Raw genomic sequence first — 26,442 nt, forward strand, 5'->3', positions numbered from 1 at the left:
TCTGAAGACGATTCAAAATTGAATTTCAGACAAACTTATTGCTAACCTATTGGTTTATTTTGCTGAATTCATACTGCATTAGAACTTTCTGACAAGAATTCAGCTACTTTCAGTGTTAAAGGATTTACCTTTAAACTGTAGTGCTTCACTAAAAAGACCAGTAGATTTTACTGTTAACTTTGATTGCTGATCAGTTTTACTTGTTGAACATTTTGATGCTTGCTCAATCATCCAAGTAAGGACATCCCAGAAAGTTGATTCTGTACTCCAGGACAAAGTGAAAATACTACGTCCAGATGAATAGAATCTACTTCTGTGACATCTGTTGATTCTTTTTTAAAACTTTTTGAGCTATGCCCATTTTGCCTAACATACAAAACCCAGGATAAAAATATAAATGTCTCTAATTAGCTCTTTATCATCCACTTGAGGAAAAGGTTTAGTAGGCACAATGCATATGTGTGAAATCCTCACAGCTCATTAGCCTTCAGCCCCTGCCATCAAAAACAGTTGATGCCAGAAATATTTAAGACTGTGGTCTCAAAATGATGAGTATATGCTCCACTACACCTACAAAGGAATCCATTGCTCTAGCAACATTAAACAAGAGGCAGGTGGTTGAATTATGGATGGTGTTGGTGGAGTAGGAGAGGTGTTACCAATGTGCTGGTAAGAGCACTGGAATATGTTTACCATGGTGACATTATAGTTAAGTTTGTGACAACATAAAGCTGATGACTTCCCTAATGCCGTGGAAACCATACCTTTGTTTTTTTGGTGAATGCATGTGTCTTTATTTAGTGTACGTATGTGTGAGAGAGAGTCTGAGGCTGAACATTCAGTGACATGTTGCTTTCCTGCAACAGACTGCTGCATCATTACAGTTCTATGTGACATTGTGCTTGTCGCCTCTTAAGCCTCCCCCACCTTTGCGTCCCTCTTCATCACCTTTTCTCTCTTCATTTTCCTAATTTTGTGTTCTTATTCTTCCTTTATATACCACTCAATATATTATCTTTGGTCAGTTTTTAACAAAGGTAAAAAGGTCATGGTGATAGATCATTTATATTTTCCATCACACAATCAAGTACAACCTGGATTCACCACGGGAAAGATCTTTGAATATTTTATGACATATTGTTTTTATTTTATCCAATTATATATTGTTTTAACCACAAAAAAAGAGTTTAAAGTGGATTATTTTCCTCACAATCAACATTAGATCATATGTTTAAAAAATGCTCTTGCTCTTAGATCTGGTAGCATTCAGGATATGACTTTAACATTATCACCAGCATAATAATATCAAGCTTCCTGTATATGTGTTTAATTTTTAGATATATAAAGCTGTCACTCTCTGAAGTGTGGTTTAAAGTTTGAACTTTGCTGCAAATACTTGTCACGTCTCCATAATATTTTTTTACTTTTTTAACCCAGAAAAATATGAGATTAAAAGTCTTGTTTCCAAAAGTCTCCTGGCCAAGACAGATATCAGTTGAATCAACAGCATGCGACAAAGAGTGAAAATCCATAATTACTACCACATTTTTAACTAATGCATAATCATGGGAAAGAAGTGTATGATTGTTCATCTATAAAATGCTGAAATAGGAAGCAAGCAACATTTGCAGTGTCTATATAAGGAGTGCCGGTTTACTGCTTTTGTTACAGCGGATACTTCACTGTAGTCTTTGATAATATGTTGCTGAAGTGCGGTTTCTATCAGAGTACTCCAAATAGTTTACCTAGGTGCACAGCTGTCACGCTATGCCAGGCAGGAAAACTATGTTTTTTACTCCAGATAAATAAAAAAGACAAAAGTAAGAGAAAGATCTATAATATACACATGGAAGGATAATTCAGAAACTGATCAGAGGTGAGGGCAGAACAAAGGGGGAAGCAATTAACAACAGCTGAAAATGCTATATAGATGTAGCACCATTACATTGACCACTGGTTTTGGACTCTGCATTTTGAACATTAGTGTTTTGTTTATCATGTTGCTTTTGTTGGATCCAGAATTTATCTTATATGGATGAAAGAAAGGCATCCTAATTTTGCAGCTAATGCTAGTTACCTTGGTTAGAAAGGTACATTCATAAACTGTATTAGTGCAACACAGAAACACAAACATCAACTAATCAGTGCAAAGTAATGGATAACAAAACACGTTCAGTTTTAATGAACTGCCTTCATTAAAACTGTAGCATAAACATCTTGGATGGTCTGTATTACAAAGAAAATCCACAACCATAAACTATTAAAAATGCTCCAAAATACGGCGACAACAGGCACACAGTGATGAAGTCTAGCAAATTTCATTCAAAACATCTGTCAACCACACCCCTAACTCAATTATCCAGGAGGATTACTTAGAAAAAAATCAGCCCACTTAGAGTTGTTATGAGGGTCAAGCTACCACTATATATTGTGTCACAGCAGGCCAGGTGGAAGAGAAGCAAAGCCAAGACAACTAAAGGTCGATTCAAGCTGTTCTACCATGGTGTAGATAGAAAGAAAAATGGAGAAGGGATAATCTTGAAGAAAGAATGTGAATTCCATTGTGGAGGTAAAAAGTGTCAGACAGGATGATGAGTTTGAAGCTGGAAATTAAAAGTGTGATGGCGATTCTTCTCCACAAAGTTTGTTTCTGGATTAAGAAGGAGGAAATTCTGGAGTAAGTGGGATGGAGTGGTAGAGAGTGTCCTCAGGGGGGAGAGACTAGAGATTGGAGACTTTAATGGACAGGTAGGTGAAATTGAGGTGATAAGGAGGTGTTGGGTACACCTGATGGTGTTAAAGACGTTAAGAAGTAAGTAGTAAGTTGTAAAAAGTGGAAGAAGGAAGAATGTTGCACATACTTCAGTTAGATTCTGGGTGGTAGGGAAGAGCTACCAAATCAGTTACCATATCTCACAAACAGCTTCTTCCCTTGGGCCATTGTCAACAAACACTATCCCCCCCATATCCCACCTTACCGCTGGCCACTCATCTCACCAATCGGAGCCATGGTATGAATAACCCCTATCACTCAGACCACTCACAAATTGACTCTATTCAGATTGTCTTCTCTTTGCACTACTTCCAAGCATGTTGCAACTTGTTCTCCAATGTGTGCCTTTCTCTTATTTTTGTATATATTTCTCATTTTGTATGTATACCTCTGGATTGTATATATTTCTCCCGTTTCCTATTTATTCCTGCTGTCTTTCAGTTGGTGTGGAGCACCATGAACAATGACTCAACGACTACCATCACTCTCCCCAATCCTGACTCAACGACCTTCATCACACCTCTCACCCCCCTTTCCTTCTCCCTGAAACTCAGAATACACACTCAGGATGTGAGCCGACTGTTTCAGAAACAGAACCCCAGTAAAGCCCCTGGACCAGACGGTGTTTCACCCTCCTGCCTCAAAACCTGTGCTGAACAGCTGGCTCCCATCTTTACCCGCATCTTCAACAGATCCCTGGAGCTGTGTGAAGTTCCCTCCTGCTTCAAACGCTCCACTATCATCCCGGTCCCCAAGAAACCCACCATTACAGGACTGAATGACTACAGACCTGTCGCCTTGACTTCTGTGGTTATGAAATCCTTTGAACGACTGGTGTTAGCCCATCTGAAGGACATTACAGGCCACCAGTTGGAACCCCTGCAGTTTGCCTACCGGGCAAACAGGTCGGTGGATGATGCAGTGAACATGGGGCTACATTACATCCTGCAACACCTCGACCACCTGGGAACTTATGCCAGGGTCCTGTTTGTGGACTTTAGTTTGGCTTGTAACACCATCGTGCCTGAACTTCTCTCCTCCAAACTCTCCCAGCTCAGCGTGTCACCAGCTACCTGACAGACAGAAAGCAACAAGTGAGGCTGGGGGAGATCACCTCTGAAACTCGGTCCCTCAGTATTGGTGCCCCTCAAGGATGTGTCCTCTCACCACTATTGTTCTCCCTCTACACTAATGACTGCACCTCCAAGAACTCGGCTGTTAAACTCCTAAAGTTTGCAGACGACACCACTGTCATTGGCCTCATCCAGGATGGTGACGAGTCTGCATACTGGCAGGAAGTTGAGCGGCTGGTACTCTGGTGCAGTCAGCACAATCTGGAGCTGAACACGCTTAAGACTGTAGAGATGACAGTGGACTTCAGGAGACATCCCTCAATACTGCTCCTCCATCACAGTCTGGTATGGAGCAGCCACTAAACAGGACAGGCGCAGACTGCAGCGGACTGTACGGGCAGCAGAAAAGATCATCGGCGCCCCCCTGCCCTCCATCCAGGACCTGTACCTCTCAAGAACCAGGAAACGGGCAGGGAAAATCATCACAGACCCCTCACACCCGGGACAGAGACTTTTTGACCTGCTGCCCTCTGGCAGACGATATAGAAGCCTGCAGACCAGGCCCATCCGACATACGAACAGTTTCTTTCCCCTCGCCATCTCCCTCCTAAACAATTGAACTGTCACACTGCTCCCACTGCCAGACTGCAACTGCACCTTATGTACATTCTGTGGTATTTATTTCACTTCATTTCATTTCTGTCATCCTGCATTTTATATAAGATTTAGATTGGTTATTTATGGTTGGTTTACACAGCTTTGTGTATGTTTGTGTATGCATGTGTACATGTATAGAGCCACATGTGTGTGTGTGTGTGTGTGTGTGTGTGTGTGTGTGTGTGTATTGTGTTGCTTACATTGTTGAGATTTACATTGCTGTGCTTGAGAGTCACCATCTACCGGAACCAAATTCCTTGTATGTGTCTGCGCATATACATGGTCAATAAACGCGATTCTGATTCTGATGATAATATTCAATAGCTATTCAGTTCAATTTAGTTCAATTCTATTCTATTCAATTCAATTCAATTTTATTTATACAGCACCAAATCAGTTGCTTTATATTGTAAGATAGTCCCTACAATAATACATACAGAGATAAACCAACAATCATATGACCCCCTATGAGCAAGCACTTTGGAGACAGCAGGAAGGAAAAAACAGGAAGAAACCTCCAGCAGAACCAGGCTCATGGAGGGGCGGCAATCTGCCATGACCGGTTGGGATGAGAGAAGGAAGACAGGACAAAAGACATGCTGTGGAAGAAAGCCAGAGATTGGGATCTAAAGACACGCCGGTGGTTTGGAGGAAGTAATTACTGAAGTTAACTTAGGAAGATCAACTGGAGAAAAAGACTCATACGCAGTGAAGAGCTAAAATTATTAACAAGATAATCGACCTCTGTGGGAGTAGCGTTCAGGTCGCTGCTCTGCTCTGTGTTGGTACAGGGCATTGAAGATGCTAACAGTGGGTGGATTATATTCTTAAACTTAGTTACAGCACTTTCAGAAAGACGTCTACTGTGATAAAGTCTACTCCCCACTGCTGTGTAATCAATTACTGTAAATGTAAATGTTATCAGGAAATGATCAGACAAGAGAGGGTTTTCAGGAAACACTGTTAAATGTTCAGTTTCTATGTCATATGTTAAAACAAGACCTAGAGTGTGATTAAAGTGGTGGGTGGGTTCTTTAACATTTTGAGAGAAGCCAATTGAGTCTAATAACAGATTAAATGCCATGTTGAGGCTGTCATTTTTAGAATCTACAATTATTTTAAAATCACTCACAATAATTATTTTATCTGAGCTGAGCACTAAATCAGATAAAAAGTCTGAGAAATCAGAGAGAAACTCTGTGTAAGGCCCAGGTGGACGATAGATGATAACAAATAAGACTGGTTTTTGAGTTTTCCAGCTAAGCTAAGACGAGACTAAGCATCAGGATGTCAAATGAATTAAAGGTCTGTTTTGGTCTTTGGTTGATTAATAAGCTGGTGTGGAAAACTGCTGCTCTACATTGTTAGAATGACTCGGGGGTGTTGATTCATTTAAACTAACATAATCATCCTGCTGTAACCAGGTTTCTGTAAGGCAGAGTAAATCAATTTGTTGATCAAATATTAAGTCATTGTAGCATAACCACGACAGACCCGATGACCGCACGTTCATGCTTTTGAGCATTTCACACATTTTATTCTTCTGGTTGCTGTTCACATGCTCAGCTGCAGCTCAACAGCTGCCAACCACATACACCACAACAACAACCACACACTGAGGACCCAGTACTATTTATGCAGGGCGGCACGATGAGCCCATTGCAGCTCCGGTGTGTTGGCTTCTCCTGCAGCCGCGTGCTGTTGGGGATACTGTATTTTTCTTTCTTTGCCATTTTTTATGTTTAAGTCGTTTGTTACTGGTTTTTAGTTTGGTTTTTTTGTCAGTTTGGGAGCGGACACAGTCCAGGGATGTGGTTTTGGGGGGACTAAGCAGATGGGACAGAATTTGCAGAGAGGTGTGGAAGATTTCAACTTTGCTGCCTGATCCCAACTCTGGATAGTCACGTTTTAGGGGGGTTAATAAATTTGACTAGATTTCTAGAAATGAGAGCTGCTCCATCCAAAGTGGGATGGATGCCGTCCCTTCTAACAAGACCAGGTTTCCTCCAGAAAGTTTCCCAATTATCTATAATGTATCTATTCTATTCTATTCTATTCTAGACTGGATAGCTGGATAGTGTAGTCTTACCACTACACTATCCAGCTGCTAATCTGGTCACTGGAATATTTTGGATGAAGGCTGCTAGTGGCAAACTAGCTTGCGGGTCATCGGGGTAACACTACGAGAGCGTCTCTCAGTATGGGCCTGAAGAAAGCACTGACAGCTGAGGAAGGCGTTGGAGTTTATGACAGAGGAGACTTCTGCTGTCAAACTGCAGCAGAAAGCCATCCTGGACCTGGTGGAGGAAGTTAAGTCTCTCCACATCCAGAACGGCGAGAAGAATCAGTGGCTGGCCTACCTGGAGAACAGAGTGGCGGATTTGGAGCAGTACACCGAGATGATGATCCGGTCATACACACGTACGGTTGCCGCAGACAGCACGGGGGAGTCTGGAGAGGAAGACGTCAGCTCCACGGAGCATCAAGTGGTCCAAACGAGTCTAAAGGTGTTGAAGTGGACTATAACAACATCAAGGCTTGCCACCCTCTACTCCGAAAAAATGACAACGACAAACTGGCCATCATTGTGAGATTTGTTAACAGAAAACACAAAAATGTACTAATAAAACAAGGAAAGAATCTAAAAGGATCCGATGTCTTCACAAATGAACATCTGACAAAACGAAATGCTGACATTGCCAGAAAAGCACGTTCCTTGAAAAAACAGGGAAAATTCAAAATACGTGGACCACAAACTGTAAAGTATTCATAAACTCAAAGGAACACCGGAACAAGCCAAAGTGTTGGTCATCAGAAAAATTGAGGAACTGGACAAATACTGATGTTCATCTAACTAGAGGTATGAATACACATGTGACGTGACACACAACACACCATATGGCACAGTCTGAAAGATCTTCTTCTGCATCCGGCAACAAAAACAATATAATTCAATGGAATACTGCTTATGATAAACTGAAACTGAGAACATTTCAGTATACAGACTATAATGTTCTGGACTTGGAAAAGCATATAGAAAATAATTGCTTCTACAACATCAGCAACAACTGCTGCTCCTTCACTGATGAACAGTTTAGACACACCATCAACACGGAAAATAAATGATCAATAATTCATTTTAATAGCAGTCTGTATGCCAATTTCAATATTATAAAGGAATATTTAAATCAGTTGACAAAACCATTCAGAATTATTGCCATTTCTGAGACATGGATCAATGCAGAGAAAGGACTGGACTTTGGAGGGATATGAACTTCACTTTGTAAATAAAAGGCACAAAAGTGTAGGAGGAGTAGCTGTGTATGTGGATAAAAAATTATAAGGTGGTGGAAAGTATGACAACTGCTATTGATAATTTATTAAAATAAATATGAATTCAAAATTATAAGGAAAAAGAGAAAAAAATCATAATTACTTGTAAATATAGAACACCTGGCTCTAGCATTCAAGTATTTAATGACTTCATAGAAGAAATGTTCTTAAAAATAAATCAGAAAGTTAGGTTTATCTGTGGTGATTTTAACACTGACCTGTGGAACCTGAAAAAGCAACAAACAACAGACTATGCACAGTTTGAGTTTACAGGCCAAGCAGAATTACACTTCATTGTGCAACCTTAATCAACAATATTGTCACTAACAATATCGAAAACAACATTGTGAGTGGATTATTAATTGACATCAATGATCACTTACACTTACTCACAACAACTGAGATAAAGACGTGTAAGGGCAGAAGAAACCAAGAATGCACTTAAGAATGACCCATTAAATCAGAACTGGGATAATGTATACAAAGCAAGTGATATTGACATTGCATATAGCACATTTTTAAGAATATTCATGGTGTTGTATGATAAAAACTGTCCAATAATTCAATATCGCAGAAAGCAAAAATAAAGCTTATGCTTGTTCCCACTCTTTTTTGAACATCTAAGTTATAATTTTATAATTGTTGTAATTTATAATTACTAATTGCTAATTGCTTTTTTTCCTTTTGTTTTGCTTTGTTTGTCTGTTTTTTCTCTCTTGTTGTTCTTGTTACATGAATCATTCTTTTCACACTTAGCTTCTCCTCTCTGTTATGTTTATTCGAGGGCTGTACGCAGGTCTGTTTTACACATCCTCTGGTGAGCTCTGTGTAATCTCGGGGGAGTTATCAATATACAAAAGAGAGTAGAGATTAAAGGTGCTTTGATGTCAGCTGATGTCTGGAGAGATGTGCCCCTTAATACATAGTCACTGCAAAAATACACTACAACAGGTGCAGCACAGCAGGTAAATGAGCTGCATTTCAGTCCTTGCTTACAGATCAGAGGAGATTTTGGCTGTAAGATACACACCACAGAGCAGTCAGAAGCCATCAGAGAGCAGACTAATTAAAAAAGAAAAAATTAAACAAAAAAAATGAGTTGGAGGGTAGTTGAAATGTGGACTAAAATTGTGTTTGTCAGCAGGAAGTGGTCTATTCCCATAAAGCTTCAAAATGACTTCATCCTTTACCTGTAAACCTAACAGGAAAAGTCAAAATTGTCTTTATATGCCCTCGCTACCTTGCTTGTCTTTTTATAAAGCGGAAGGAAGCTGCCAGTAGCAAACTCAAAATATGAACATGCAAATGCAAATAGGCAGCACGGTGGCACGGTGGTTAGCACTGTTGCCGCACAACAAGAAGGTCCTGAGTTCAATTCCACCATCAGGCCGGGGTCTTTCTGTGTGGAGTTTGCATGTTCTCCCCGTGTTTGCGTGGGTTCCCTCCGGGTACTCTGGCTTCTTCCCACCGTCCAAAGACATGCAGTTTGAGGGGATAGGTTAATTGGATAATCCAAATTGTCACTAGGTGTGAATGTGTGAGTGAATGCTTGTCTGTCCCTGTGTGTTGGCCCTGCGACAGACTGGCGACCTGTCCAGGGTGTACCCTGCCTCTCGCCCTATGACAGCTGGGATAGGCTCCAGCGCCCCCCGCGACCCTGGAAAGGAGAAGCCGATGGATGGATGCCAAATGCAAATATTGCCGAATGTATTGAAGAGTTAAAACATGTTCTGGGTGTTTGATGAAAAGAAGGAGGGCCATAACAGGCACAGAAGTCTATTGCATTCATTTATGGTGACTACATGCTGCTTATATCATCTGAATATAACTACTCAATCAATGTGGGTTTTTTACGGTATGAAGCCACAGCTTTGAGGTAGAACTAAATAACGGTATTTTGCCTGGCGAAAATAATTATCTGTCCAGACTAAGTCTGATAAGCTGCTAAACAAATGTGTGTAATAAAAAATAGTAATAATGGAAGCCAAACTCTTATAGCTCAATATATGAGCAGGGCCCAGAAAGGAACTGACAGAAACACCAGGCGGGCAAAACACCAGCTACTGGTAGATAAAGCAGTCACTCAAGGCCACCAAAGTGACTGCTGAAGAAGCCCCTAGGGGAGGCCACTAGAGTGGTAGAATATGTACACTACAGTGCAGAATCAATATCCAAGAGCCATGAGTAAATCAGGAATAAGGCAACTACTGATCATGTATGTTATGATGCACGAGTACACTTTCTGACTGCATGCACGTTTACAAGTTAATATATAAAGATCTACATGGAGCCCAAAGGAAGGAAGAATGCGAACAAAAAGCTTTAACATATCCATTCATCCATTCATTTTCTTACACTTATTCAATTCAGTTATTCAAAGAATTATTCGTCTTTAAATTGTTTCTAACCAACCAGTCTGGCACATGGTATGGCTGGTGTGCTCATCCTGTTAAAAGGAGTTCTTCTCACTCTCCACATATGCTCATAGCATATGTGGGGGGTTTTTATAATATTGTTGGTTTTTTGCCTTAGCTTCTCTACCAAAGCGAGTGGACTGTTCTGAATGAGCGCTATAAAATCACAAATGAATTAAACTGAGTTAACACGAAGCTCCGGACTGGTTAACTTCCACAACATTTTTCTGAATCACGTTAGTAATCGTCGTGACGATGATAACGGGTTACTGCCACGGATGTTGCAACTTTTCTTCACTTGTTCCAAGGTTACGCCGTTAATGTAAATGATGAATGATAATAATAAATGTAGAAACTAATTTATATTCCACGCTGACTATTTACTCTTTCGTTTCTCTTGCTGTCTATTTTAATCATTAACATAATTTTTCGGACCCTTCCAGCTGTTTGTAAATCGTATGAAACACTGTTAAATATTTACATTTTATTTAGATACAGAAGGATTAATATTGTGTGCCTCACCTTCCCTCCGCTCTTGCGGTTCTCAGTGCACCCGTTCCCCGCTGCCTCCTCACCGGCAGAATCCTCCTCCTCCTTCCCGTCCTCTAGCTCTTTTACACCGGTCTCTTGTTCCGTCCGGAGCCGCTTGGCGACCTGGTAATATCCTTCTTTTCTGTCTTCGCTCTCTTCCATCATAGAAGAGAGGAGAAAGTCACAAATTTTCGGTAAAAAGGAAGAAGAGACGTTGCACTTGCTACTCTCGCTCTCTCTCGCTGTCTCTCGGGTCAGCTCCAAAGATCGCCAAAACAGGAAGACGACGTCTTACATTGCTCACTGCATATCATGGTTTGTGTTGTCTTGCAGACACACTGATTTTCTTACAACACTGGGTGGCTTTTTGTTGTTCTTGTCTTTCTGGTTATTTTATTGAACCAAATTAGATTTACCATTTTTGTAGACTCACCTTCACATACCCAAGAGGTTGTGATGGAAAGTCTGGGTCTTTTTTAAGATTCATCTCTTTTGGCTTGCCTGCCTTAAACGCAGATTAAGCGGGTTTATGTGTCCGTCTTTTCGGTCGAACAGATGGGGGAGAGCGGTTTTCACACATGCCTCCTGCGCAGTCCTCCAAGATCCTGACTGCGTGTCGCTGGACGCGGATGACATAACCCTCATAACATGTTAAATAAATAGATGTTAATTTTTCTTAAGGTCTGAAACTTCATTATGATCAAGACTGAAATGTTAATGCTAAAGAAATCTTAAATAAACGTTAAAATAACCTACAGTGTAATAGTAATGATATTGGAATAATACTGATTTATAGTTATCCCGTTATTATTGCTTGTTATCTATTTATAGTTGACCAGATGACCACTGTCAGGTTGAAAAATCATTGATTTATAGTTGAACAAATTAAAGCTGCTATCATTTAGACTATTCTGTAGCACCCCTTGCTCAGTCTAATATAATGTGGCCACAATTGAAAAGTCACTGATTTATAGTTGAGCGGAAATTATTAAGCATAGGCAACTGCCAAGTTGATTGGTCAGACAAGTGGCTGAATCATAGGGTAGTTCACGAGAACAGGATAACCGCAAAAAAAATTTCAAAGATAATAATAACAATAATAATAAAAATAATAATAATAATAATGATAATGATAATAATAATAATGCTTGAAAAGCAGAGACTGTGGTTGTAGTGGATATTTTTAATATTTTTTAATATGGTTTCACCTCAGCTGATGGTATGTTAGAACTTTGCTCTCTTTTGGCTCTAAAACCAACAACCCACATAGCAAGCAGGTCTGGCCCAGATCTGGTATCAAGCCGGCACTGCTGGTTGACTTCTGGCATGATAAGACGTATGTCATCCAGATATGGGCCAGGCCTGGCATAGATGGCACTGTTTATGCGATGGCATGCCATATCTGGCTCGATTGTGGTTTGGGTTATGTGGCCCAGGCTCATAGAAAACAGGTCTGTCCCAGATCTGGCATCAAACTGGCACTTCTGACCAGGGGCGGATCTAGAGAAATTTTCTTAGGGTGGCATGAGGGTGGCAAAGAAATCAAATGGGGTGGCAAAATCAAAGCCTTTTTTTTCCCCCAAACACATATGCAGGTGGTTACATATGGTTAAAATGATTCAAATGCAGTAAGTATACACGTTTTTCATATAAATATAGTCTATAACTTAATTATTGTCTGTAGCCCACATAATTACACATTTTAGTTACATAAAACATGTGAGTTTTGATCTTATGTACTGTATAGCCTGTATAATAAATAAATATGTAGGCCAATAAGTATAAAATCCAGAAAGCTACACAACATGGGGCGGTTCATTTACAAACACAAGTCTAGCTTGAGTTTCACACTGTTTTTTGTTAGAAAACAATCACGTTGTTACAGCTTAAATTACACAAAATGTCAGAAATCTGCACTGTCATGAACAAAAATTTAAACCTAATTTTTCATGATTTGTTGGATTAACCCACTGAGGTCTGAAATACAACCGGACATTTTTGACTCCTTTTGAGTTTACGTTTGTATTTCACCCTCAAATTGTTTCATTTTATTTTTTCCCCTTGCCTTGTTTGGTATCATTCTTTTCAGCTCAACTGAATTTAGTTTTTTTCACTGACATACTGCATTAGTATTACTGATCTGAAATCACACAAACAACTTAAAATCCTAGTAGTATTTTTTTACTGTAAAAAAACCACAGACATGTTGAGTAAATTTTATAACTTGAAATGCAAATATAAATTGTACATTTTGTAAACATATGCAACTATTTATCTAAAAAATGCAGCCAATACACCTGCCGTTTTTTTTTTTTCATTTTGTACAACCATTTAAAAATATTACTAAAACTAAAATGAGAGAACAATCAGGTGTCGCAATAAGATGCCCCACAAATTATGTGTGCCAGTAAAAAAAAGTTTGTCCACCAAAAGACAGAGGAGAACAGCACAGGGATAAACCTGCAGGCCTGACAACAGCAGGTGTATCACTCCGCTGGTTTTCTACTTGGTGACAGTGTTTACGTTGCAAATGTGCCTCTGTGACATTCATTAGTGCCCTCACTGACACACAAAACAAAACGACTGCACAACAGAACAACTACACAAGACAACACAACACACTAACTATACACTCCACACTAAACGTCACAAATCTCCCACATCTAAAAACTCTCTCTCTCTCTCTCTCCCTCTCTCTCACTCGCCCGCTCTGTCTCGCTGCCATTACCGTCACTCCCAAAACTCTACCCTCTTCCTAAACAACCAAATCCCACGTGTTGACTTTTTTTTTAATTGGTTGACATGGTGCATTTTTCCACCGATAGGAAAGCGGTGGCTTTTTTTCCCCTTTCTTTACTGTTTTCGCGCTGTCCTTAGAAAACGCTTAAAACACACACACACACAAACGTGATGACAGTATTTAGAAAAAAGCATGGATTATATATATTACCACAACTCTGGATTCACTGGCCTGTAACTAAAATGTAAAAACTTTTAAGTCCGAACTTTCAATATGGGCTGAAATAGAGACTCAGCGTGGCTGCAGCTTGTTGCTTTGTCAGCTTACATCAGTCATGTGATTTGGAGGTGCAGCGTGTCAGTGGACCACAGAGGGTTAATAACACTCACCTTCCTTCCATTTCCAGAGTGTAACATCCAACCACCTGTGTAAAATCCGAAATTCCCATGGTGTTGTTCAAAATGTGCTCTGGCACAATCATAAACACCGCTTGCTACTGAAAACAAGAAAAAAGCCGTCCTGCTATGGGCTGAACCATTTGTTAATGGTGCAGGGGGGGAACACTATGCAATATATTCAGTTTTAGCATTTATATTCACTGTTGACTGTAACTACGCTCAAACTGTTAATGCTATCTTATTTTAATAAACAACACTGTCATATGCAAAACTGGGGTGGCACTTGGGGTGGCAAGGGATCATTTTAGGGTGGCACTTGCCACCCCATGCCACCCTTCTAGATCCGCCCCTGCTTCTGACCGACTGGTGTCATGGCAGAATGTATGTCAACCAGATGTGCACCTGGTCTGGCAATGATGCCACTGTTTGTGTGAATGCATGCCATATCTTGCCCGATTATGGTTTGGTGTATGTGGCCCAGGCCCACAGAAAACAGGTCTTCCCTGGATCCAGCATCAAGCTGGCACTTCTGACTGACCGGTATCATGGCAGGGTGTATGTCAACCAGATGTGGGCCAGGTCTGGCAATGATGGCACTATTTATGTCCCTATTCTCCTATTTTAGTTAGAAGGCCCAAATGCCATGTTGCAATACTATACTTCTATGGTAGCCAATGTTTCAAATGCAGATTTGACAGGTTTGTGAGTGTACACTTTATCCAAAACCTAGTGACAGTTTACTCATGCTTACAACCAGGTGGCTGTAGCTCAGGAGGTAGAGCAAGTTACCTACTGATTGGAAGGTTAGTGGTTTGATCCCTAGCTCCTGCAACCTGCATGTCAAGAGTGTGAATGTAGTTAAGTTAAGAGAAAGTGTATGGTTGGGTGAATATGGCATGTTTTATAGAGCACTTTGAGTAATCCAGGACACTAGAAAAGCGCTATATAAGAATCGGTCAATTCACAAGTCGTCATGTTACTTTTGCGCTATTATGTTCCGGCACATGTTGTTATTACATGGCTTGATTAAGGTACACATAAGGCTGACATCTGGGTCAGCACAGGGCCAGCAGTGTGTCTGCAACTGGCCTTGTGCTGGCCCGTGTGTGGGCCACCTCTGGCAAACCAGATCTGGACCACCAAAGGGCCGTCATTCTTTGCGGTATGTGGGCCATGTGTAAGCACATTGTGTGGGCCAGATCGGGACCATACCAATTTTACTATGTGGGAAGAAGATGAGCACAAGTGGACCACAGACCCGTTTTTGTACATTGCACACTGCCTCCATTTGACAACAGAGCAGGCAGACGGCAAGACCCTGGAGCGAATGCGCACTCTCTTCTGACCCTGCTCTGATAGGTTTTTTTTGTTTTGTTTTTTTGTGCTAATTATGCACTCAACTTTGCTGTCTCCAATATCACAGAAATGCAGCCAGTTGCTGCTTCTTTTGTGATCGCCTGCCAAAAAGTGATTTCTGGCGGTTTTATGTGTTTGTGTTATTTTAGGGCAAATATCTTTGCTTATGTTGATAAACAGTCTGCAGTCAACAGGATTTACAAAGGGGTTACATATAAAAATTTAAAAAATGAATTTTTTTGCAATGATTTTTGTGCATCTGCATTATTGTATTTACAACTGTTTAAATACCGACAATCAACGTTTTGGCAAATACGATAAATCACTTTTCGGCACAACACCAGATCCCCATCACTCTTAGCTGCTGGTGTGGCAGTTCTTATACAAGGGCCACTATGTTGATCACAGAGGCATACCTAAAGTGCTGAATGTCGTTTATTTATTCAATAAATAGATACATGGAATAATTTAAGATTTTACATTTGTTATATTTGCTGTAAATTTCTGAAAAAGCTATTATTTTCTGCATGTGTAAACACAATGTGAATTCTTGCACATATGCATGATATAAAAGAAAAGTATAAAACTACTACTTTCACATATTTAAAAAAATAAGATGGAGACAGCTCTGATGGATTTTACGGGGAAGCTTATTTAACTGTCCATATGTAATTTAAACTATTTTATAGTCACATATAGTGCCCTGGCTCCCCCAACCTCCACACACATGTACTCAGGCAGAGGCAAACACACAAATTCCCAGTTCAAATGGAATCCAGCATTAGATCATAAACTTTGCAAAACTCCATTGATCCAAAGAGCCAAGTTATCAACGGAGTAAAGCCCGCAGCCAAATGAAATAATTAATATATATTGTTGAAAAAACACAAATGGCCTGTACCACTACACTTGCTACCTGTGTCCCAATTTAGGCCCACTTCCTTCGCAGGCCTTAGGCCAGGACTTCCTTCGTAATTAAAGGGTGATTACGTCACAGCGAGGCTACGAAGGCTGTTTTAAAAGTAGGCTAAGTACTGTGGTTACTCTCGCTTATTTATTTAGCGATGCAAATTTAGCGCTACAATTAAGAACATAAACACATTAAATTTGGCGACATATCTGCAAAGTTACTTAACGTAAGGTGCAAATATACCCTCAGCAGTGGTCGCTTCGCTCACAGCTTCACCATTATTGTCACACAGATGCAGCCATTTATACCCGCTGTTGCTCCTAAACCATAAGTGTCGCCACTCGGACAATATCGTGTCACAAAAACAACAACAACAAAGATGAAAAATACAGAAGAGTTAGTATTGTCCTGATGTAGTCCGAATAAGATATATTTCCAAAACAACTGAAAATCACTTTTTATAGTGTGTCTTACATAAAAAGAAATATGTTGCCAAAAAAGTCAGGAGTGGGAGCACAGCCAGAATAAATGAACAATAGATTCACGTGTCATATTGCCACGTGCAAGGTCACAAAAAGAGCAGTTTGTATCAATATCTGGTTTTGAGTCTTTTAGGGAAACCTTTGGTAGGATAACATCTGTGGAGAAGTTTAAAGGACAATTTCTTCACCTTGTTAAGTAGAAAAAAACTGCGTGGATGCCAGACCTTCGTCCAGTTAATACGAGAGACTAGGTAATCCCAATAGAAGACTGCATTTGGGAGGGAAACTATCCTTCTGGAAAAGAGCTCTAATTTCTTTATTGCAAATTTGATAACAGAAGTAAATAAAGAAATAAATAAAATCAAACATTCAGCGACACTAAATCGTGTCACGTTAACGTCTATTTTCACCTGTTCAGCAGGAGTGGGATGTCATATAAGACGTTTCCCATCCCGATAGCCATATATATCACAAAATAGTGTTTTTTTCTCTAAATTCTGTGAATCTTGAGCAACTCGACTTGTGTGAATTGTTTTGAGCTATCGTGTACCTGGAGTCGAGTGTTTTGACCGATGCATGAAACTATATATTTTTAGATACAAGTTGTAAGGGCTGCTATTGTCTTTGTGAGTATTTCTTACATGGCGTGCTGCGGAGAAAACCCTGTTCTAACGTTTGAGTCTAAAGTTTATTTTGAGCACCTGAAGGCTCTTTTTTGCTTCTCATCTGTAAACACTCTCCATACTCTTTCACGTGACTCTTGTGTAGGTGGTAGAAGAGGTTTGCCGTGTTTGAGTCTGTGGTGGGGACCGGTTTGCGGCAACAATAGATGTTTTCATTTCGTTATCCGATATATTTCGTCATATCACACAGCCCTAAGTGGGGCCGTCGGAGGTTTGCCGCAGCGGTCATGTCAGTGGGGGGATCCACGGATTTCTCTGTGTACTTCACATTCCTTTGCCGCCTGCTAGGTGCTCCCTCAGAATTGAAGTTTAATTTTTCGCTGTAGAAAGAATTTTACTTCCCGCGCAGAGTGTACAGCGGATACTAATGTTTTTGTCACATTTTACAGACTCAAACTCAAAGGAATGTCTGTACTTCCAAGCTTGAAACGCTGCATGGTCACACTCAATCCCAACTTTAACTTTACCAGAGGGACACATCGTTGTGTGCCTCAACTTCACAGGGTGTTTCTGTCTTTTGTCACAAGCTCTTCTGCCATTTTTTAGTTTCTTTTTACCTTCCTTGGTTAGGCTTAGGGATTAGAGATCTGATCTAGATTATAGTATTGAAATTTTGGGACACATCATCAGTAGTGGACCTTGGATTCACTGGCTGTTTTGATCATTATCACTAGACACTCTCATCCAGGAGGCCCTGCCAGTGTTGATCAGGCCCCGGAGTGTGTCACTGGTTTATGTTAAATTGTTATTTCTCTTCTACTTTCTTCTGTTTAATTTCCACAATTTATTTTCTTCTATCAATTCACTGCAAAATGAGAAGACATACTTACCTCTTTAATATTTAAGGATCCTCACTTTTTCAAAGGGATAGAAAAGGTGATACAGAGAGAAGTAAGACAAAAGAGACAAAATAGGAGAGCTGAGAGACGATCTGGCATCCCACACCTTCCCGCCAGATCGGATTGTATGTTCTACTTCCCCACTGCCTCTCAGAAAAGGGGAAAAGAGAGGCAAGAAGAGCAGAACATTTTTTTATTCCTCTGTTAGTTTTCACTGCCATGAGGTTGACTGCACAGCCCCAGGAGGCCCTGAGACAGCTGTACCAGTCAACCAGGGTTCTGGTTCATCATCATAAAATTTCTAGTGTTAGATTTTTCTACCCTTTTGCCACCCTCTGCTGAGGTAGCCCCACCACGGGTTGATCAATCCTTGGCGTGTGTCTCACGGTTAACTGACTGCCTTAGTTGGCCAAGTGATGTCACCCCTCTTTAACCACAACCAGTGACTGGTCCTCTCAGCAGTGTTAGCGAATTCTCTTATAGCCTGCCATTGCGCCTGTCCTCTGATTCCAATCTGTCTAAGCAGATGCACACCTTCTAAAAAGTTCACCTTTTGTCTCATCAGAAGACCCCCACCCCACCCTCAATAAAGACCTTTATTTAGAAACATTTTGCATTTTGTGTTTACTTGTCTTATTTTTGTCTAAAATGTAAATTTGTTTGATGATCTGAAACATTTAAATGTGAGAAACATACAAAAAAAGGAAATCAGGAAGGTGGCAAACACTTCAAATGAAATCAAATCAAAGTTGACCAAAGTGCTTCAGTCGATCAGAGCAATAGCATAACACAGTTAGAATAAAAAACAGTTAAAAGGAGGGCAGGAAACAATATGGGTAAACAACATAACTAGCCACAAAATAACAAACTAGTTTGAATCAAAAGCCAGACTAAAATAATACATTTTAAGACACAATTTAAAAGACTGGATGGACTCGGAGGGATGAATATAAGGAGGGAGATTATTCCTGAGTCTGGGTGCTACGATAGCAAAGGCCCAATCACCTCTGGACTTCAGACGAGACCTCGGTTGCGTTAGGAGCATTTGATTGGAAGATCTAAGTTCTCTATTAGGGATATACAAATGGAGGAGTTTGCATAGATAGCTGGGAGCCAAATTATTTAGAATTTTAAAGGTAAGCAAGAGAATTTTGAAATTGATACGATAATCAACAGGGAGCCAATGTAAGTTGGCTAAAACTGGTGTGATGTGTGCATAATTTCTAGTACCAGTTAAGAGACGCGCAGCTGCGTTTTGAAATAACTGGAGCCGGAGAATAGAAGAATATGGGAGGCCCAAGTAGAGGGAATTACAGTGCACCAATTCATTAGGATTTATTTTGCGTAAAGCAATGAAAATTTCTCAGCTTCAATAATTGATGGTACCATTATATTTTTTTTCAGTTAATGTAGGACTTAGTTAATTTTGTTTTAAAATTTTGTGGAGTGTCCTAACTCTTTTGGAAACACGACTATAAAAGTAAAAAAAATATTCATATTAAAGTCTGTTTTTAACAAGGGTTGTTAAAAAAAATCTATCACAAAACTCTCTCTCTGTTTCATTTACATGTAGGTCAGGTTACCATAGTAACAACACACCTGTGCCTCAGCATGTAAAGAGATGCACCAGATTTACAAAGGAAATATGATCACTGACTTCTGAAAATGTTACACTGATGTCAAGATCATACTCACAGTTTGAGTTTTTATGTTTAACTTGAAAACATTTCACTGATTACACAACACATAAAAAAACAAATCTTATGATACTTCAGAGATTTGTTTTTACCTTCAGTACTACCTTAATAACAGACGAGATAACACCAAACATACAATGTCTTCTGCTCCTATCAGTGCAGCGACACAAGAAAATTATACACATGTCATTATTAGCAATACAGCTTGACAGCAATGATTCAGAGCTGATTTTTATTTTTAAAAAGCCTTTTATGTAGTAGTGAACGTTAATACTGTTGATCACTAATGACAAGTTTCATACTTGTCACACTCACCAAAGACTAAAGAACACCTTCTACCCGTGTTCTGTCAGAACTCTCAGTGCACAAGAACACTGACACTACTTTGATCCTAGGTTAACCTGAGTGTGTATGTGCGTATGTGTGCGTGTGGGTGTGTATGTGTGAGCAGACTCCTCCCATACTGTCATTCTGTTGCTGCTATTGAGTGTCTTGTGCAATATCCTGGCAGGTGTGCAATTATCATCCTGTCGTGTTATTCAATTATACACGGGTCTACTGTATGATTCATATCCAACTCTTTATTTTCCGTTCTTACTCCATAACATTCCACTTTATTCAAAACCCACCGGTCTCGCCCTCTAACTGCTGTCAGGCCTAACTACACTAACTGGCTCTATTAATATCTACTGTGCAATGCAATTACACCACATCTCCCCTTTCTAGAATCAATGGGTAGACTACCATTGACTCACCAGACCTTAGAGAGTTATTCTGCCTCTGTGGCTGGAAGGTCTGTTCCTGTTCTTACCTGTAAGAAATACTATATAACGAAAATCTTAACTCTCATTAACCCGTTAAGTAACACAAATTCTCACATGCTATCTCGTCACATCCCTGGTGTTTCCCAACTTCTGAACATACATATTTGAAAATGACAACCTTAAGCTTTTACCCTTTTACCCTTACTGTGCAAAGAATACTATGAAAGAGGGGTATTCTTGTGAAAAACTGTCCTTTCCATGTGATCCGTCACAAGTCCAATCTGATTGGTCTCACAACTACTCTCCCAGATCTGGTTCTGGGTGTAGATGGAAGTTCTGGAGAAACTGTCTCTGGCATGTCTGTGGAGCACTGCTCCCTGGCTTCTGCAGATTCTGGCTCCCCACAATCACTCTCAGTTTGGGCTGGAGGGTGTTTCATGGGAACAAGGTGCCGACGGTTCCGCCTAATTGTCCCACGAGGTCCCTGCACGAGATATGAACGCGGTGTGGTGTGGCTGCCAATAACGGCGCCACTGGCTCTCTGGTCTGTGATCCACACTTCTTGGCCTGGAGTGAGCCTGTCGAGGTTGCGTGCGCGATGACGAAGGTTGTATGACTGTGCCTCTTTAGTCCTCTTCTCCTTCTCCCTCCGGGCGACAACCACACTATCCAACACGTTCTCACTCCCAACTCGTCAAATGTGTGACGCATGGTCAGGCTCCCTCTGCTTCACTTATGGACGCGCAGGGTACCCCCCTCGCGTCGAGAATTGACGTGCAGGGTCCTCCTATTGAATACTATGCTGCTCCCTAATCGTTGTTTATCGACGAAAAGAGATTTCCGCGCAAGAGCCTGTTGTTCGTATATTTATATATTTCCGAAATCACATTGTAGTGACGTATACTGAACACAATATATTATATAATGTAAGCAACTACCTGAGAAACAGCAGATACAGCAGATAAATTAATTATAGGCCATTACTTTTGCATTTATGGAGGGAGAGGTGTATGCTGGGTAATGGCACAGCTAGCGACTGGGTGACTTTATTCACCCGCTTCGGCTGTTATCAGTCCATACAATGGGCGTTATTAGCAGAAATCAGTCCCATATATATGGGCCATCCACCTGCTAGATTGTTCAGAAGCTTGTTCTCATCCATCCAGATGGAGGATCACTAACTGGAGCGTGGGAAGACTCCAGAATTCACTCTGGCTGGAATCCGGTGGATACAGCAGTGTTACAGGTAAGACCATTTAAACGGACAGCATTTATAGAATAACTATTAAAAGTCAGCGAGTGTCAATAATGTTAATGTGCTTATGTTAGTAATACAGCGAGTGCTAATATAACAGCTTTAAGATGCATTTGTAGATATTATTACGTGTTTTACCGTCTTTATGGTGCTAGCTTAAAGTTAGGGTGTAAATGTTAGCTTATATTGTAGTAAAGCTGTTACTGTTTAAACGATGTTAGCACAGAAATATTAGCTTCTGTCATGACTGATAAAGTTACTAGTTAATAAAGTTTCCAGTAAAGTGATTAATCGCAGCCACAGATTGACAGTAAATATGCCGATTAGCTTCAATGCATCTGTAATAAATATGTGCTTCGTTTAAACTGTATGATACTTATACTGACCCAGGGTCAGTGTAAAATACAATCCTAGCTGTGTGAACAAAGCCTGGCTCCTTTAATCCTGCATGACAAACCTCAGGATGCAGGTTATCATGACTCTTTCCTGCTGGCACACCTGTCACACCTGAGAGTCAGCTAGAAACTTACAGTGACGTGGACATCATGCAAAGACTGACAGACTGTAATACTGTAAATGATCAGTGACTCAGGTTAACACTAAACTTTAAACAGTCCCTCTGTGTCTCTGTGTGTGCTGAACATTTAGGATTGAGTCAGGCTGCATTGACTGTGGGACTTTAATGTGTTAAAAGCAGGTTGAAGACGGCTCAGAAACATTTGACGATTAAAATGTACATTTATTTATTAATTAATTAATTTATGGCTGCTGGTGATTTGTAAAGCCTCTACTCAGCTGTATTTTTGTTACTAATTTATGTTTGTTGTTGTTTAACAAAGATTTCAGAAGAGCAAAGATGAGGACTCCTACTTCATCCTTAATAGTTTAACTGGATTGGAAATCAAAAAAATCCTGATTCTTCTTCCACAGAAGTTTCATTTGTCAGTGTGGATCTGCTGAGTCACCTGAAGAACTCATTTCATTCTCCACGATGTTGATTTACAGAAATGTTTCACAGGAACTGATTCCTCCCAAAGGGTGAACTAGTGTGTTTCCATAGATTATCTCTGTATGAATGTACTTCTTAAATGAAGGCAAGTGTTTGTCCTGTTTTGTTCCTCAGGTACAGTACGTGATATTAAGGGCAGGCGGTCATCACTGGGGGAAGACAAGAAGCAGATGTACTTCCAAGAGGGAGCTGCAGTGAGGACACAGCCTGGTCACTGAAGTCAGAGGTCAGAATCTGAAACAGCTCAGGTTTATATTCTAGGGGTTATAAAAAAATTCAAATGTATTTATAGAGAAACCTTTAAATAATATTTCAAATAATAGTCATAATTATGATTATTATTAGAAATATCAAACATCTAAGTGGATTTTCTGTTACACGTATTGTCTTAGCCCTGCGATAACTAGCAGCCTGTCTTTGTCCTGTATCAGCTGGGATAGGCTTCATCCTCCCGCAACCCTGAATTGGATACATGAATTGTATTGAATTGTATCCCAATTATGTAATCTGATCTTTTACAAACTCAAGGTATCCAATCAAAATGTAAGTAATAATGATAAAAATGAGAAAGCAGAAATAAGTGTGACATGAATGTAAATGTGTGAGCTGACATAGAGGACAGCTACATGTAGTCTGCAAATCCTTTGTTGTCAAGTTTGTAGGTCCATCAGCACGAGACATTCTTACATAGAAGAGAGTGTTAAAGTCTCTAACTCAGTGAAGCATTATTGGTCTAGTCTGTTTGGATAAATATAGTAAGCTGATGTTTGTCCATTTATTGACATATTTTCTTAAGTGCTTATCCAGTTCAGGATCACAGTGGAGCTGCAGCTGGATGTGTTCAGTAAAGAAACCTTACAAAAGTTAACATAAACCTGCATCTCTGTACGTTGTTGTCCACAAGATGAGAAAATCAAACTGGAAGACTGTGGAACATGTTAATAAATGTTTGTGTTTATGCCTGTCTTTCACAGGAGGCGCTGAAAGGTTTCCCTAATAGTTCCTGGTGAATCAAAGCAGAACCATAAAGGTTGCTGGACTGCATGATGGCCTTACCCCTGAGCAGTCATCCTGTTAAAGGACCAACCAGTTAGAAGCTGTTTTCAAAGTAGCTGAGCAGATTTCATCTCAAGTAAGCGATTAACTGTTTGTTCGTTTGTTCTGCCACTTAAAGAGCATTTAAGGACGTCTTTTGAGTGTCCAGTTGAATTAATTCTACTGGCACTCATGGTCATTTGTGATTATGGACATATTTTTCATGTTTTCAACCATTTAGTAAATTCTATCTTACAGTCTGAGAAATGACAGTGTTGATATTCAGCACGAAGAGAAAAGCTCACTTGTTTGAATTTATTTACAATCATAGTTTTTATAAATTCTGACTGTAAACAGCTTTTACAGCTTTGATATTGTTTGACACTCGATATCAGGTGATGGTATCTAATATAAAGGTTTCTATGTCCCAATGAGCCATTTACACTGACACAGGTCAGTTGAACTGTAACACATTCATTATTTAGATCCAACGTTTCTAAGAGAAATAACTGAATGTAAAAAATGGCAGCCCTCAGGCCAGGTTTAATTGATAGAGATATATGCATGCATTATGAAATTTATGTATCCCAGATCATTTTTATTCATCTAGTCATGGCAGACCCACCCTTCCTCCCAAGTTAACTGCAACCCAAAAGAACTAGTGGGGGTATTTACACACTCACAACCAGTGTGGGGTAGAAAGAGCCACCAAAAACCTGTCAGCCTGCACAGCTACAGATGTGCTAAAAGCTATAAGACTTAGAAGCTCTGTTTATGGAGAAACCTTCTAAGCCTAACAGGGGACAGGTACTCCTGCCCAATTAACATGATATAACCCCACATACAGCCCAGCCATAAAGTGAACCAAGTCATTTAGTTAAAGACAGCATGGGACCAAATGCATGTAACCAGCCTGCACCAACCTGACATTTCTTCCTCCTGAATTAAATGAATGAATGCATGAAAGTTAAATGACTATCAACCTAAAGCCACTAGTTCCCACACTGGAGTTCCCTGTGTTAACTGTACTGAGCTTGTATCAACAGTTGTAACAGGCTAAGTTACCTGAGACACTGCATTGAACGATTGTTTCTATCTTAATGCTTTCAGCTCAGATGTTCTGCTTTTTCCTTTCAGTAGATCAAAGCAGCTCGTGCTCTGTCTGCTTCCATTCTGATGGCAAGAAGAAGAAGAAGAAGACTTCAGCGAAGTGGCGTTCATGGTCTCAGTGGACAGTCATGGTCACACACTGCATGTGGTTTTAAAAGCAACATGTCTGTTCACCACAACAATGGAGATGTGTAATATCAGTGCAGCTACGGTTTGTTCTTGAACATCAGTTCTGTTTTCTACTTTGACCACTTAGACCAAAAAAGTGTTGTTTTCAGATTCTTTCTTTTAAATCTGTAAAGCACCTGTTCATTTTTTATTACAATTAGTTTCACATAAATAGTAGTGTTTCCTTTATGGTCTTTTAATGCTTACACTAGACTGTACACGTCTACATTAGAGACATTTCTGTTACCTATTTATGAGAGTGGGCTGCTTTACTACAATTTGGAAATGGATGCAAAATCGTGCTATTGTTTGTTTTTTAATATGATTCAATTCAATTCAATAAAACTTTATTGATCCTGAAGGTTGACCCCGAGGGAAATTTGGGTTAAGGCCAACACAGGACGTGTCTGACTAAGCAAAGATGAATCTGATCCCATTTCTACCTGTCTCTACTGTTTCAACTGTAACTGTCAGGATATATATTTATTCCAGCTCTCACAGGACAAAGGAATGACTCAGACTTGTCAAATGTTCTTTGACTTGATACACAATTTGAAGTTCACAATTTTCTTACAAATAAAACTTTAATGACAAACATGAACAGCTGTGGTTATTTCTGAGACATGATTTTTTTTTGAATGTGTTCATATTTAGACTGTGCATTTGTATGTTGAAACTGTAATGGTGAACCTGAGGTGATGGTCAACAGAAGGCAAACATATATAAATAGAAAACAATATTGAAGTAATGTCTTTACCCTCTGCAGCGTGTGGACGCTGTGCACACAATCACCTTATTCACTGTAGTAAACATGCACCGCTAGCTCACGTGACTGACTGTCTCCATGGTTACATCGTATATTGTTAGCTATGTAAACAGCTTCCAAAGATGCCGCCATAGCTCTCTGCAGCTGTAACACTTTCATGCTTTACAAATCATTTCACGTTTTTGATAGTTATGAAGACAGAATATGTTTTTAAAGTCATGCTGGGCTGTTGCTATGGTGGTTGCTGTGGACTAGGGTGGACCGCGCGTCCGATTCCTGTTGTTAGCTGTCCGCCGTAGGAAGGCTGCGTTCCGTTTAGAAGTAGCGACAGTCTGCCGCAACTCGAACTCAAACCCCGCTTTGTTCTGTAATTAAAGGGCTTTTACAGCCGTTCATGACACATACACACACACATAAAGCACTTTGCCTCACTATGACAATGCAACTTT

The 26,442-nt window shown here is 40.0% G+C and overlaps 1 protein-coding gene and 1 long non-coding RNA gene across 5 annotated transcripts in view; one reads left to right on the top strand and one right to left on the bottom strand.

Annotated features, from left to right (window-relative positions):
• The window catches only part of LOC116326307 (heterogeneous nuclear ribonucleoprotein L-like), a 58,740-nt gene extending 47,433 nt beyond the window's left edge, over window positions 1-11,307 (bottom strand). The window contains exon 1 of one of the 2 annotated variants that reach the window (XM_031747519.2): window positions 10,773-11,307. In XM_031747519.2, coding sequence (XP_031603379.1) covers window positions 10,773-10,946 — 174 coding nt within the window. In that variant the 5' untranslated portion in view covers window positions 10,947-11,307. The remainder of the gene's footprint in view (window positions 1-10,772) is intronic. The other variant, XM_039614042.1, reaches the window with a different exon arrangement.
• A 10,551-nt stretch (window positions 11,308-21,858) lies between these two features.
• On the top strand, window positions 21,859-25,121 carry LOC120440538. 3 transcript variants are annotated; one of them, XR_005613328.1, is made up of 4 exons: window positions 21,859-21,896; window positions 22,745-23,140; window positions 23,889-24,046; window positions 25,087-25,121. It is a non-coding gene; the product is annotated as an uncharacterized LOC120440538 (long non-coding RNA). The 3 variants fall into 3 exon arrangements; XR_005613329.1 differs by lacking the exon at window positions 21,859-21,896 and having other exon boundaries at window positions 22,531-22,943; window positions 23,029-23,140; XR_005613327.1 differs by lacking the exon at window positions 21,859-21,896 and having other exon boundaries at window positions 22,531-23,140.
• Window positions 25,122-26,442: the final 1,321 nt, after the last annotated feature.

The sequence above is a fragment of the Oreochromis aureus genome, linkage group 6 (assembly GCF_013358895.1).
Source record: "Oreochromis aureus strain Israel breed Guangdong linkage group 6, ZZ_aureus, whole genome shotgun sequence".
Taxonomy (NCBI): Eukaryota; Metazoa; Chordata; class Actinopteri; order Cichliformes; family Cichlidae; genus Oreochromis; species Oreochromis aureus.